This window comes from Sinocyclocheilus rhinocerous, unplaced genomic scaffold (genome assembly GCF_001515625.1).
Source record: "Sinocyclocheilus rhinocerous isolate Xijiao unplaced genomic scaffold, SAMN03320098_v1.1 scaffold2026, whole genome shotgun sequence".
Taxonomy (NCBI): domain Eukaryota; kingdom Metazoa; phylum Chordata; class Actinopteri; order Cypriniformes; family Cyprinidae; genus Sinocyclocheilus; species Sinocyclocheilus rhinocerous.
In genome coordinates this window covers 212,936-229,189 of record NW_015624871.1, presented here as the reverse complement: position 1 = coordinate 229,189, position 16,254 = coordinate 212,936, and the positions used below count along the sequence as shown (strand labels likewise).

The following is a 16,254-nucleotide window of genomic DNA, read 5'->3' as shown; positions in this document are numbered from 1 at the left end:
AAAACCTTTAAGGTATCAATATGGAACCTTTAAGTACAAAGGTGTACCTTTTTAATATTTCATGTCCATTTATTTGTTTATTTTTGTGCCAGGGTCCTGATCAACCTGTCTGGCTTTATTTTGCATTAATGAATGGCTGACTTTACATGATCCCTTACATGGGTGTTATAAAGGAATTGTGCTGTATGAGCATAAGAATAATTTTTCACATAAACACTTTTAAAGCAATGATTATATAGTTGTCACAAAATATGTAGTTATTTATTTTAATGATTCTGTGTGAACCTTGAATGAACTAGTGTGAACTTGTGAACACAGCCTATACCTATAACGCAGAAAGCTTTGGAGTAAATAACATACTCAGAGGAAAATGGCTTATAGTTTGGCTGATTCCAGGAAGCTGCCCATATAGGAGATGCTGAAACCAAATTTGGTTTTGGTTTGTCTTTCCTTCCAGTAAGTGACAGTAATTGCATTCTTTAGTCACCCATTATCAAATCCCTTAACGATTAACTCCGTGTTAAAGCTTCATCTTTCTATATTTGAAGTCATGACTTGTGTCTCTAGAGCATAAAGTCTCTCCTGCAAACAATGCGTTTGTTTCATTCAGGCGTCTCATTGATAATGCGGAGGACAACATAATCCAAAGGGAGGCATATGCAAAGCCAAGAAACGAGCTGTGTGCTTCTTTCATGTGCCTCGTGCGCTCCTCCTCGCATGCTCTCAGTTCAGTCATTACCGGGCGCCGTGCCTGCGCTCCCCCGCCCTTTCCAACTACGTCTCCACAATCGTAACTCTGAGCTAAGACGTCTGACTTCCCTCTGTCCAAACTGGTACGCGAGAGCCCTCCCCTCCTCTCTCCGCACCGCCTTTTCCGTTTGCCACCCTCGCTTGGGCTTGACCCGACTGGTGACGTAGGAGAGATTCCGTGGTGCCCACAGCCGTAGGCGCGTGCTGCGCTCAGGTATAAATTGAGCCCGGGACCCATCATTCGGCACTCTCTCAGTCGCTCCGACTCAGGAACCAGAGCATCAGCGGAGATAGCAGGGAATCAGTCGCTAAACTCCTCAGGCTAACTCGCTCTCGGCTTTGGTTCGGAATGGAAACATCAACTTTTACGCGGAGCCAACGCAGCTCTTTTGCGCACAGCTTTAAGAGTGAGTTTCTGCTTCTTCTCTGTTCATCTTTATTGTGAATATGCTTTTGAAATGCTGAACTTTCTTAAGTATTCTAAGTAATGGAAATTAATGCATTGAAAAATAATTTAAGGATTTAGAAAATGATCAAACAGGCTTTCGAGAATGCTTGGTTTTATGCAGCTACAGATGGTTAGAATATATTTTGTGTTTGATGCGTAAAATATTTTGCATTTATGTGTCAGTGCTTTAAATTATGATTTTATTCAGAGTCTTACCAAATGTACGCATATATTTAAAAGTTTAAAGTTAAACTTGGAATTATATTTAGATTCATGGAGATAGAGAGAATAATGTTCGGAATGGTGGGTTGTAAAAATGTTAAACTGCTACATTAAATTTGTAAGTAAAATCAAAGTTACAACCTGCAATGATAAGCTAAATCGCACTTTTTCGACCACTTCAAACTGAATTACTTATCGGCTGAAACTCCGAAAACTTCTAAAATCATGTGTTAATGAGATAAATTATTGTCATAACGTAAATGGATGGAAACCAATATGTTGTTACAATGATGAAAACATTTTAGTGCATTTGTAGAAATTCGTTTGGAGGTTCGTGAATTTTTCAACATCAAATAATTTTATTATCATGAATGAATGTATATGAGACTTAAAGACCATTTTGGAGAGCTCTCCTCTATAGACAATGAGCAGGGAAATTGCGCGTTAGTTATTAAGACTTTGTAATGTGATGCACTCCTCTCTTTCCATCAGGCACGCTTTCCCTCTGGCTGGTTGTCTGGCTGGTCGTGGTAAAGCCCGTGCCAGCGCAGAACTGCCCTCACCGGTGCGTGTGTTACCCGACCCCCATGACAGTGAGCTGCCAGGCGCAGAACTTCACTATTGTGCCCCACGGCATGCCCTACGAATCCCAGCGCGTTTTTCTGCAGAACAACCGCATCACTGAACTGAGAGTGGGGTCTTTTGCTTTTGGCACACAGGTAAGGATGTGAATGAAGGCTCTATGTGTGGGACAGAATAAAACATTTAATATTTACATTTGTAAATATACATTTGAGAATATTTTTTTGAGATACCAGTCCTTTTAACTGTCTTATTTACTAATTTTGTATTCTTTCTCAATATCTTCACCTCACTACCTTTTCCTCTCTCTACCCTTTCCTTTCCTTTCCTTTATTTCTATCAATTCATCACATACCAGGTTTTGTGGCTCTTCTCCAACAACATCACCTGGATTGAGGCCGGTGCATTCAGCGAGCTGCGCGATCTGGAGGAGCTCGATCTGGGCGACAACCCTCACCTGCACCGCCTTGAGGGTGGAGCTTTCCGTGGCCTGGAGAAGCTCCAGAGCCTCCACATGCACCGCTGCCGGCTGGCCGCCCTTCCCCATGACATCTTCCACAAGCTCTACAGCCTGCAATTCCTCTACCTGCAGGAGAACCAGCTCCACTTCATCCAGGACGATCTCTTCGCTGACCTGATCAACCTCAGCCAGCTCTTCCTGCACGGCAACCGCATCCGCACTCTGTCCGAGAATGTGTTCCATGGCCTGGTCAACCTTGACCGTCTGCTGCTGCACGACAACAGGGTCCGTCAGGTCAATCGCCGTGCTTTTCGGGACCTGGGCCGACTCACCATGCTCTTCCTCTTCAACAACTCCCTGGCAGAGCTGCCCGGTCAAGCCATGCGTGACATCACCTCCATCGAGTTCCTGCGGCTGAACAACAACCCCTGGGCCTGCGGCTGCGAGGCTCGTCCCCTGTGGGAGTTCTTCAGAGGCGCCCGTTTGTCCAGCTCCGAGGTTCTTTGCGCTTCACCTGCTTCTCGTCGTGGAGAGGACCTGCGCTTCCTGAGGGAGATGGACTTCGCCCTGTGCCCACTTCCTGACCCCAGCTCCCTCTCTGGTACCACCACCACCACCTTCAGCACCAAGACCCGCTGGTGGTTCTCCAAGCACAAGCCAGTCAGCACTTCCAAGGGCATCTTTGAGAAGAGCTCCGAGACCAAGGCATACCCCGTCAAGTCCCAATATCCATCAATCACATCTACATCCACAAAGTATGAGCTTGGGGAGGAAGAGGCTCTTCTTCCCAAGCTTGACCCAGAAGAGTATTGGGCCAACTATGGCAATGAAGATGCGGGCATCACCTCTCTGCGCTGCTTTGAGCTTGAGTGCCCTCCCGAATTCGACTCTCTGCCACCATCTTCCTCTTCTTCTCGCTCCTCATCTTCTGTTCTCTTGCTACTCTCCATGTCTGTCTTGACTGTCTGCATCCATCTTCTGTTTGGCTGAATCTGTCGGTCTCAGAAGAACCCTCTTCCCCCTCATTTTTTCTCCTCTCTGGAGGAAAAATCCTGTTTGCTCAATTTAACTCTTCAATGCCTTGATTCCTGTTTACTATCAGCCTCACCTGTATCTTTGTTCTGTTCAGTTTGAGCCTCTAGTTCCTGGTATCTAGAGGGCACTAGACTGATTTAGGATACAGTGGGTAAGCAGGGAACGTTGGGCAGTGCAGGCCCTTAACGGAAACTAATGAAAGCTGTTCAGAGGGCTTGGTCAGTTAGGCAGATACTCGGTCCTTCTTTTTTTGAGGACAAGTGTATTCTAAGCCATCTCTGTCATAGTCAGTGCAGACAGAGGATAGACATTTCCATCTTAGGTTTACGTACAATATTTGTATGATTTTAGACTTTTTAGCCACTCTTAAGTGCTTCTATGAAAGTTGTAATTATAGCTTGTGATGTCACTATGACACCCTCTTTCTAACAACGCTACAGCTCCATTATTTCAGTAGTTAGTTGGTAACAATAGCATAATGAGCAAATCTTTTGATTCCCTTTGGAACGCAAAGATCGAATGTTATATTTCATCTATTATAACAGAAGGGTCTCAAAATCATTCAGGGCTCGAAAAGCACAAAAGGAACGGCGTGCACGGCGGTGTTGCAATACAGCTATAATTTAAGATGCACAGAGAGAGCGAAAGCATGCACAGGAGAGACAGAGAGCATGCACAAGAGAAGGCGAAAGAATTCATTACATCACCCACCAGCTATGACAGCAATTATCACTTGTGTAAATATGACATCTTGGCAGAGGGAGCTGTAAATAATGCTATGAAAGGCCTTATGTTTGTCACTGTTCTGAATGGCCAAGAATGGCACTGTGAGTAACGTCTATGATATTATTTCTATTGTCAGTGCATGGAAAGATCAGTCAATGATGTGAGAGTGTGTGAATGTTCTTTTTCTTTTTTTATACTGTATGTCTTTAAAATACTGTTAATATGTTGAGTCATTGCTGTAAAATACATTATCTACATTGTTCCAAGACTTTCCTTTGTTTATTCGTCTTTTCAAGTTCAAGTGTAACGGATTGTATCTGGATATTCTCGCAAATTCCATCCTTTCTCATTTAAAGTATAGATTTTAAATCAAACCAGTCAACAGCTTGCAGCTATAGTAAAAAAAAAAAGAAGAATTGGCAAAGTGCTAAAACTAGGACTGAATCCAAGACAAGGCAATATATGAAGGACACTGTGGAAAGGCTGTTTTTTAAAATGAATTGACTACTGTGGAAAAGCTGATTGGAAAATCAGAAAAAATGCACTTACTGACAGATTGGTTGACATTCAGATTGTCTACCATTGGTCATGAACATGTGAGGAGAGAAGGTGCAAATACAGACTGGGCTGCTCTTGGTGGGCTTGCTGAAGGCAATGGCTTTCTTTGGTGGTCTTTGCCTATTCCTCCTCTTTCGAATTACAATAAAGAATCGAAATGCTTTAGGGAAAACAAACAGGGCAAGGACAAGATGAGAGAGAAAAAAGGAGAGAAAGAGAAAAAGAAATGCACGGAAAGCAGGGGTGGATGTGGGCGGTAAAGGCAAAGAGATGGATGATAAAGGATGGACATGCTGATAAAGAGAAATGCAATCTAAAGTTCCTTAAAACAATGGGTAAAGATAGGAAACATTTTTTGATCTCCTGTTAATTCTAGCAATATCCTGTTTTGTGTTTACCCTGAGACAGTACTGAAACAAATAATACTGATCTTTCTGTCCCACAGATGTTTCTATGAAATATTTATGTCTTGTAAATGTTTGTATGATGAAAACAAACAGGGCAAGGACAAGATGAGAGAGAAAAAAGGAGAGAAAGAGAAAAAGAAATGCACGGAAAGCAGGGGTGGATGTGGGCGGTAAAGGCAAAGAGATGGATGATAAAGGATGGACATGCTGATAAAGAGAAATGCAATCTAAAGTTCCTTAAAACAATGGGTAAAGATAGGAAACATTTTTTGATCTACTGTTAATTCTAGCAATATCCTGTTTTGTGTTTACCCTGAGACAGTATTGAAACAAATAATACTGATCTTTCTGTCCCACTGATGTTTCTATGAAATATTTATGTCTTGTAAATGTTTGTATGATGTGTCAATGTATATCTCAAAAGAACGGGTAAGGTCAAACTGCCTTAAGGTGCTCTCGAGTGACCATGTTTGTGAGGTTGCTCACAGATGACCAAAGCATTAGTTATACCTTTTTACCCAGAATGTATGCATCATGTGCAATTGAATGTAAGAATGTGAAAGAATGAGCTGTTCAATCTTTTCACTACAACACAAAATGATGGACAGAAAGCATGACAAAAGAATAAATGCTTATCTGTGAATACGAAACATCTCTGGTGTGGGCGTACTTTCTTTATATCTTCATCCAACGGCCACGACTGTACAGTAGAATCTCACATGTGCCTTCTCTCCCTCGCATCTCTCAGTCTGACCTCCCTTGACACATACAGACAGACAGACAAATAGACAGACACACACACACACACACACATCTACTCCTCACCGCTTGCAAAGTTCTTTGAAGGCAACATCATTCACTATAACATGCCGTTACCATGCAACGCACTGGCTGCCATTCAGAGCTTAGTTCAGAGTTGCAGAGTATGCAAGACGTGTGCACACAGGCTAACACGAGTAAACGCACGCACTCCTGGGGCTGACAAAAAGATGCAAAAGGATGATGTATTTAATGGAAAAGGTATTCACAAAGCACTCCAGCTGTGGTATTGAATTGGTTATTGTTAATTCAGATTCAGAAAGCCTTTCTTTATCTTTCTGTCTTTCTAAAGCTGTACTATCTTTTGCAGATGGCTCTCATTGAAAGAGCAGCAAGATGGGGAGAGTTTGCTTCAGTCTCCCACCATGTGTAAAGGCAGGCTGTGCTTAACACACACACACACATACACACACACACACACATACATACATACGTGTGAGTCCCGGTGAGAGACTCAAGTGCTTTTTCTCTCAATTCCACAGTAAATCTACCATGAGAACTAGAGCCAACAGGCTGCTTCATTTTTCATCAAATGCTCAATCTTCAGCCTGTTTGCATTACAACTTGCACTGATTGCGGATTAAAGATATCGGTGGGATGTGAATCACGTCTGTGTAAATATTTTGTAGCTTCTGACAGACTACAATTAATCTATTACTCAACTAGTGAATCAATCAACAAACTGAGTAAACTCTATATGGCCAATTATGATGCATAAATCTTTATGATGCATAAGACCTTTGAATGTAAGACATCTGCATCTCGATGCCCCCATTGGACTGAGTACAGTTACGCAAATAGTCGCTTCATCATCCCACCCACCATCTGCGTGCCCATTGGCTGTCGGCCACGCTACTCAACAATGAGACACAATAAGTTGGATGGCAATTGAGGGGTGGCGACCACGTCAATATCGCTGAATATTAGATTAAGAATGAGTCACTGAATCACATGAATGGGGGATATGCGTGAGGAAGAAAGAAATGGGACGGGCAACGACTTACTTTCTTTTGTGTGTGTGTGTGTGTGTGTGAGTGAGTGAGTGAGTGAGTTTACCGGAAGTTGCTCATCACAGCAAGAGTTTGGAAGTGTTGATAATCGCCCCCATGAGAAAGAAATGTCAAATAAATATGGTTACTGGTACATATTGACACATACACATGGACACTCCTGTGGTGACGTGACGTGACATGTGGCCAAGTATGGTTACCCATACTAGGAATTAGTGCTCTGCATTTAACCCATCCTTAGTGCACACACACAGCAGTGAACACACACACACCATGAACACACACCCGGAGCAGTGGGCAGCCATTTATGCTGCGGCGCCCGGGGAGCAGTTGGGGATTCGGTGCCTTGCTCAAGGGCACCTCAGTCGTGGTATTGAAGGTGGGAGAGAGCACTGTACATTCACTCCCCCCACCTACAATCCCTGCCGGACTTGAGACTCGAACTCGCAACCTTTGGGTTACGAGTTCAACTCTCTAACCATTAGGCCACGACTTCCCTGTGGTGTGTTGTTCAGTGCATTTATGCAGAAATATGCAGACTTTTGTGAGCTGCAATTGCATTTTCTCTCTATGAAACATGATTACAAACTTATAAGCACAAATTTCTAATTTCTAGCTGCTGCTGGGGTTTCATTCGGTATGAATTAACAATAACTTTAATATATTCCCACAACTCTGTCTAGCGTGCAGTTCAGCACAGCTCAAAGCTCTCGTTATTTGTTATATATTCTGTTTGCTTTTTCACACTCTCTCTTCTTTCGGTCTTTCTGCTCGGTTTGACGTCATCAGCTCCTCTCTCACCCCTCCCTCACCTGTCCCTCTCTCGTTTTCCAATTCACTCCCTTCTTTTCCTCACTTTCTCCAGCTCTTCTTGATATGAGAATGTCACATTTTCCTACCTATCACTCATCATACTTGACTTCTCCTCTTTTCTCCATCTTTTGGGCCTAATTATAGGTGTTCAGGGCCCAGTGTGTCTGAATAATGAACCTAAGGATCGATTTGTGTTGGAGGCCCAGCATTTAATGATGTCCTCCTTAATGATTGCCAGCAAGACTATCTGTTGCGGGATGAAAATAAAAAATGGAGGGGGAGCTGATTTGATGCATCAACTCCTATTCATCTCTTAAACACACTGACAGGTTTTCATCTCATATGTTTTGATATGCTTTCACATGTGTAAGGAGAGTGCTGTAAAACTCATACTGCTCTGCGTAAAAGGATGAAAGAAACAGTGGCTGACGTTAAAACTTGAAAGGGAAAAGGGAGACGGAGAGAGAAATACAGACTGCAAGAGACATCAGCAGGGCTGAAATAGTGTGTGAAGCGGTGAATAAAATGCAGAGAGGAGTGAGAGGAGATGTGAGATATTTGAGTCACATTCTTGGCAGATTCCGGCGCCACAGACATTTGGAGAGTTTATGAATTGCGTATGCAAAGTCGCACAGTTGCGCGGGTGCACACATACACACTCATTTAGCCCTCACACATTCGCAGAGCGCTGCACTCTTCCCGCAGTGAGGCAGACGGTTTTCAAATGGAGTGCGTCATCGCTCTCATCAGTGGACCATGGAGGTTTCACGTGCCTCCACTGCCTGCGTTGCAATCTTACAACATACCTGCAACTCAACTGTTTGATGGTACTGTTTTCGTGTCAACTTAAAGCAAAGACTTTAATCCTAAACACCCCTATTCACTGCACCCATACAAGACTAATTAAAGCTGTCAGTTAGGGGGATAGTTCACCCCCAAAAAGAAAAAAACAATTCATCATTTACTCACTCTAAAGCTGCTCCAAACCTGTATGAGTTTCTTTCTTCTGTCGAGTACAAACGAAGATACTTTGAATAATGTTGGTAACCAAACAGTTGCTGGTAGCCATTGACTTCTACAGTAATTCTCACTACTAACTGTAACTAGTTGCTTATTAGCATGCAAATTACTAGCATATTGGCTGTTTATTAGTACTTATAAACCACATATTAATGCCTTATTCTGCATGACCATATTTTAGATCCCTTAATCCACCCCATACCTAAACTTAACAACTACCTTACTAACTATTAATTAGCAGCAAATTAGGAGTTTACTGAGGGAAACTCTTTGAATATGTGTTCCCTATTTTAAAGTGTTAGGCCTACCATTTTGTCCATACTATGAAGTCAATGGCTACCAGCAACTGTGTGGTTACCAACATTCTCCAAAATACCTTCTTTTGTGTTCAGCACCTGACTGGTTGTGAAAAAGCAAGCCAACCAGCAGCTCAGTATGGTTAAGCTTGGGGCAGGTGTAAGAGTGGGCTTTAGGGATTGGGACCAAGACATTTGTCCTGACCTCTCCATATAAAGCATACAGCTTTGTACATATTATGTATTAGGATAAATGTATATTCAGACACGGGGTATGTATATGAGTGGATGTCTTTTTTGTGAGTGCACTGAAGATAGTTTGAGAACGAGCAAAACATTGTTGCAACTCCATCATCAAGAATTTTTGATTGCATTTAAGTTTCATCTGTGTGAAATTATTGGGTAGTCTGCATGATGTCAAGCAGCGACAGCTTATCATGTGCGAATTATTATGAGAAATGCAGGCTACAATGGACGAACCAAGGTGATGTGCCAGCTGCCACAAAAGGTGAATACACAGGAGTGTCACTGACTAGGCGTTCGAAAATTGCCAGTACCATCTGCTTGCACTTATTTCTGCAAAGACAGATCACACACTCTTGCTTGCATAAAGACCAAATCAGTATCCAAGTTGGATCTAGCAGCAGAGATGAGATGCACACTTTCATCTCTAAGGGGCCATTCATGCAGGAGGTGTTCTTGCATTCAAAACAGCTAGACAGAGCAGAATGCAAGAGGAGACAGTCTCCTGATGTGCTTTTTTTAACTAGACATGGCATCTTATAAACACATCACTTATGGCAGGCAATGCTAAAAGCACATCACTATCCTGAGATCCTGACTAGTCCCAGCACCTATAAATTGTAACCTATAAAATCTTTATGGGGAAAAAAAAAGTTAATGCCCATGTGATTTGTCAATTAACTTGTTTCCTCACAGTCTGCTACTGGAAAATTACCCATTGAGACTGGATAATTTGCATATACCAGTCTAAGCCTGACTCCTGAGGATGTGTAAATAGCGTTTTCTGATAACTGACAGTGATTCTAACAGTTTGGTGCTGTTTTTCTTCTTAATAGCAACATATTTTTGTCACACTATATTAGGTGACACTTGTGAAGGTATAGGTCTTGAGGACTATTTCAGTTTTGCTTCCCATCGACCTACACTACACTATTAATACATTTTCGCCAGACAGTTGGTGACGAAACAGATGAACAAATTAAGCATCATCCCTTTTTTCCTTCTCTTGGCAATCTTTTGATTCTGCATCTAGAGTCATAAGACCCTGGCACCCACTAATACACTCATATGAATAACATGATTATCTGCCCAGCTTTCCTATTGTGCACTGAATGCTCAGCGCTTCCTATGATGAAGCTATAGTCACATACTCATTTATTTTGCACTTTGTGCTATGTCCAGAGTTTGAGACGCTTCACAACGTCCAATATCATCTGCAGTATTAAGAACCTATCACTGACTCACATCACAGTAAACAGTTACAGACAGAAGCTAGACATCTGTCGGCTGTACTTGACATAATAAATATATCTGTCCTACTCTTTATCGGAATTTTAGACTGTACTGCTTGCGTCCTTACTGTTATTAGATTATTGAGGTAGTTTCATCACAATAAAAGTGCTTTGTAATGTTTTTACAAGTGGGCAAAAATCTATACTTTTTTATTTGTGCTGTGTTCTTTATTATACCTAGCACTGTTGTAAAGTTTTTGTGTCCTTAAAGGTGCAGTAAGTGATTTTTGAGAAACGCTGTTGATATTTGAAATCACAAAACAAACACACCCCTAGCCAAAAGGATCACGCCGCTATCTTAATAGCTCCGCCCCCAAATTCTCAAACATGCTTTGCAGCACAGGCAACTCCTCTATCATGAGTGGACATGCCCCTTACTGGTGATTGGCTAGAAGAAGTGTGTTTTGATGCACGGTCCGATCCACTTTCAACAGCATTTCTCAGAAATCACTTACTGCACCTTTAACCTATAAAGTCTACTGTATCATATTTGATACAAGGCCTCTAAATTATCAATATGTTTTGCTGAAAAACCCATGTTACTGCAGTCCAGTAACTGCTCAATTTGAAATATTACTAAGAATATAACACTTATTTTATATTCTTAGTAATATTTCAAAATGAGCACTTACTGGACTGAGTAACTTTTCAATTTGTTTCAGTCAACAATTTGTTGTAAAAAATATATATATATATTTAAAATGTGAGTATCAAATATGATAAATCAGACTTTTGAGAAATGTTTATTTGTACATCTCTCAATTCTCAGTCATCACTATGTTGCATTGGATTATGTTTCCCCCCCACAATAAAATCTACAGAGGTTTGATCATAGAACTAAGCATTTAAATATCGTCTTACTAAGATGTGACAAGTAATATTTATATGCATTTTATTTATGTAGTCTGTTATACTGTTATAAACATCACTTTGATTTACATTACAAGCTATTGGAATTTCATCTTATCTTTTGGCCATATAAATATCAGAACATTTCTCAGTTTTACTCAGTTTGGACCTCTGAATAAAAAACAATAAACTGTTCCATTTCAAAAAATAGATTTTTCAGAATGCTATTATATGTCAGGCTTCACATATACTGTTTTTAAAGCTTTGATTAAAGCGTAAAGCTTTTTAATTAATCATATGTCTACGACTATATTTATGCTTCCTTCCTGTGTTCCTTATAAGTCTTTTTAATTTTCTGTCCCTCATTTTTCCACTTCACGCACACTGTCTTTCTCTGCATCATCTTGTCTACATCTTCCCTACTGCTGTTTTCGTCATTCTGTTTTGTTTAAACTCATGCCTCTTCTCCTTCTCCACCCTTTCTCATCTCTCCTCTTCAAACTCTTTGGCTCTTTGTTCTACTTCCCGCCTCAGCCTATTTTTGCTCCTGCTTGTCTAGGCAGTGCGTAGAAGGATCTCAGTGAGTCAAAAATAACCCAGGACAGATGCAGAGTTGTTCCCTGGGACACTCACGGATCCCCTATCATCCCTCACAAGATGGCCGACAATAATGAGTCATCCGCTGCCTCTCTCCATTCATCTGCCTATAGCAGCCTGTGCTCTATTAAAGAATGAACTCTCTTTTTCCTACACAGACAGACAGACAGACAGACAGACAGATAGATAGATAGATAGATAAATAAATAGATAGATAGATAGATAGATAGATAGATAGATAGATAGATAGATATCTGTCAGTGGGGCAATCATATGATGGTTTTTGTAAAGCATACATTCGAAAATACATATTATTACCCATATCAGGTAACTGGTTTGATGAGAATTTTTTGAGGTAGGAGATGAAGGCATCTGGAATGTTCTGTTTTACCTTAAATACGTTTTCTTCACCGTCTGATCCCGATAATCATTTTTAGTGTTTCATGGGCTTCCGATGCCCTCAAGAGGTGAAAGTTTGCAACAGACAGGTCCAATGACCCAGATTTTTCTCTGCTGCTCAGTATGGTTTTTATCAATATTGGAAATCTGTTGATTAGGTCAATGGCAATGTATTGTTTGTTTATAATCCCTCTGTTCATTCCATAAACTAAAATTGTGCTGCATATTCACTAAAGTGACTTAAAACAACAACAATAAAGACAGTCAAAGTCTGAAGGCATAAACGTTTTGGTTGATGTGTAAACGCTTCAGTAGATTTATACAGATCAACAATGTCAGTGATGGTTTCATTAATAAAAGCATTTTTTTTTCAGATGAATAGCAGATTTATTTACCTTTTTTTTTTTAAGATACTAGAAATATTGGGCTTTCTTCTGCCCACAAGTCTGATACACCTTGCCACAAAATGATACAAATATACATTCTGGCCACGAGGGGGCAGCATTGTACAAATATCATCAAAGTATTCCTAACTCCTAAGGCTTATAGGAAAAAAGTATTTAAACGATCAAAGCATATTTTAAGAAATATGAATATGTTCAAGTCTGATCTTGTAGTGTAAATTCAAGGGGCAGAATTTGTAATATTTAAAACACACTTGTTTCAGCTCTATGTTTATAGCAAATACATTGATTTTGGAAATGATTTAATAGTCTATGCATTCAAGGTCACATTCCATAACAGAAATAAGCTTGTGTAGGTTACAAACCACCAGTAAACACTGAATGACATTGCTTGTTATGCAAGAAGCAAACAATGAAAACAAACGAGAAAATAAAACGTATTATTCAGATGTAACTGCTTACATTTTAGTTCTGACCGTGTGACTGTTTAGAATATTTTCATATAAAAAACAGTAGAAACATTACCCTACCTTCAGGCTGTGGATAAATAAACTAACATAAATGTAATGATAACGAAATAGTTTAAAATGCTATTATTATTTACTCACCCTCATGGTTCCAAACCAGTGTGATGTTGTTTTGTCTGTGGAACACAAAGTGATAAATTTGTGACAAAAGGACAACAACAACAAAAACACATACAATTGTATGTGATTTGTGAAAAATATTTAAAGTCTTCTGTTATCAAACAACAGCTTTGCATGTAGAACAGATCGAACTGAAAATCATTCCCGTCTCCTCCTTATTTTCTCTAATATTATACTTCATTCTGCATTTACTGGCACCAAAGAACATGATACTTCAGAAGACTTGGAATATGGGGGCACATACAGTATATGGGTCCACCAGTCATATCACTTTTATGGTTTTGCGCTTTTTGGAGCTTTGTTTTTAAAATATCAAATATTCTTGAAAAAAATCTCAGTTTAAACCTTCATGACAATTACATTATATGGAGACAGTAAAAATACACACCAAATACACACATCATGAGAGGAGAAGAAACTCCTTTTTACATAAAATTAGCTAAAACAATGTGATCCTTGGTTAAAATGGTGTAAAATCCCATTTTAACTGAAGATGGTGCTGTTGACATAGGTGGAGATCTTACTAAACATCCTGGGCCTAAATGTAATTTTTAGACATATTTTATAATATAATAGGAGAGACACAAATGAGGACTTTATAAAGATTGAGCACTACACTGTAAAACAAGTTGTAAATAAAACAAAGTTTACAATGTTTTACAATAAAATACTAGTTAAGTTTCTGTTCTTAAAACCTTCACTATATTTTGTCAATGTGATACCTGCAGTTTCTTTATAATTGTGAAATTAACTAGCAATTTCTGAGTGAAAATGGTCAGTGTATGAACATACCTAATGCTGCACTATTAGATGATTTGTCAAAAAATACCACAGTCTACTTTAACCTACAGCTGTCCTTTTTTATTTTATTGTCTCTTTTTTTGGTAAATTACGTGGTTCTTTGTTTATTGTGATGATATATATATATATATAGAGAGAGAGAGAGAGAGAGAGAGAGAGAGATTAACATTCTAGCTGCATTGTGTTTGTGTTGTTATAACATTATCCATAATTGCACTGTTTTAACTTTAATTTGCAATTACTGAAATAAATCACACTTGTTGGATTCAGTCTTTAATATTCATCTCTATTTCACTGTGCTCATTATAGCATTACAATAGCTCATACTAAGGGTCACTAATGCAGGCAATATATTTTCAAATGACAATATACTACACTTCACATGCTGGTTTTTAAAGTGTTAATAATGAATAAGCCTATCTTTTTAGCTGAAAATCCAGAATGTGTCAACATTTCTGATTCTGAGGGGTTCCCTATTGTTCCAACTCAAGGACCATGGAATATAATTCAGTGAACGCCCAAATTAAGGTCTGTTTACATGAATACATGAGCATCTACTGATCATGGATTAGTCTGTTATGATGAACTTGTTTGGAAGAAGGTCACACATCATGTAGGATATAATGCGCATATCCCACTGCCAGACACAAATTCTGTATTCTAGCTGGCTACTCTATTTTAACACTCATTGTCATTTTGACCATATCTAAGCATTTCAGAGTATTGATGTTTCCTGTATATTGCACAGGAAATTACAGTCTGGTTTAGCCCTGGAATCTGTCAGGGTGCTTGTATTTTATGTGTGTTGTACACAGAATCAGAATCAGAATCAGAATGAGCTTTATTGCCAGGTACACATACGAGGAATTTGTTTTCGTGACAGAAGCTTCCACAGTGTAACAGAATGACAGTGACAGAGCTTATCTTGTAAAACTCCTGCTGTCCGTTTAATCCTCAGAGCAACACAAGCGTCTTGTCTGACTGCCTCCCTCTCAGACACACGTATTTAATGTCACTGTGTCACTTTTTATCCTTTATTAAGCTGTTTATGTCTGTCAGTTCATTACAGGCTAGAAAGTATTACCATACGAAGTTACGAACGATTTGGAAGTCCTACCACTGCTCGTTTTCGCAGACCTTTACATTACACGTATCCGTTACTCTTCATCAACACCTGAGATTCGAATGAATTTGACAAGTCCCGTCAAACGCTCTCTTGCGCCTTTTCATTGGTAGCGCCGAATGGATTGACAGCAGCTTTCGGCCAATGAGCTCACAGGGGGGCGGTGATGTCAGACCATTCTGGGAGGGACGTGGATGTGGACTGGAGCGCGTGCTGCTGCGCTGTGCTGAGCTGGGTGAAAATACGGTAAACCTGCCGTTAGCGTTAAGCTACGCGAGTTTTAGCAGGTCACACGCGACAGAATATAGATTTAATCGAATATCGAGAGGAACCAAACTTGATTGACTTTGTATAAGCTCGAGTGAATGCAAAAATAAGGCGAAAGATTCATAGTTTGGACGCAGGCTAACGTTAACTGGCTAAGTGAGCCATCGGCAAGACCCCACCACCCAAAGATTGAAACGGAGATTAAAGTAATAATCTAATCTATTAAAGAGGATAACCAACGTCTCTCTCTCTCTCACACACACACACCAATCCTCTAAAGCAGCGACGCCAATGAACTGACAGGTAGGTCGCCAGTGGTATTATTTTATTTTAACGTAAAGGCTGTTTTGAAAAAGAGGCGATATAATGCTAGCTGTCATGCTAATAGTCCTGCCCAGCTGTGCTACTACTACTTGTGATTATATGGTAGTCTAACGCGTCCATATCTAGTAATTTCTTTTAAACCTGTGAGTCATTTATTCCAAA

At 40.0% G+C, this 16,254-nt stretch overlaps 1 protein-coding gene across 1 annotated transcript; it reads left to right on the top strand.

The window, feature by feature from the left end:
• The first annotated feature begins 990 nt into the window (after positions 1 to 990).
• On the top strand, positions 991 to 5,242 carry LOC107746539 (reticulon-4 receptor-like 2). The gene is made up of 3 exons (XM_016560787.1): positions 991 to 1,157; positions 1,913 to 2,139; positions 2,361 to 5,242. The coding sequence occupies exons 1-3, from the start codon at positions 1,100 to 1,102 to the stop codon at positions 3,450 to 3,452; spliced, it is 1,377 nt and encodes a 458-aa protein (XP_016416273.1). The 5' UTR covers positions 991 to 1,099; the 3' UTR covers positions 3,453 to 5,242.
• Positions 5,243 to 16,254: the final 11,012 nt, after the last annotated feature.

Coding starts and splice junctions, on each gene's coding strand:
- LOC107746539 (XM_016560787.1), top strand. CDS start 1,100: ATGGAAACATCAACTTTTACGCGGAGCCAACGCAGCTCTTTTGCGCAC. Junction 1,158..1,912: donor TTTTGCGCACAGCTTTAAGA/GTGAGTTTCTGC, acceptor TCTTTCCATCAG/GCACGCTTTCCCTCTGGCTG. Junction 2,140..2,360: donor CTTTTGCTTTTGGCACACAG/GTAAGGATGTGA, acceptor ATCACATACCAG/GTTTTGTGGCTCTTCTCCAA.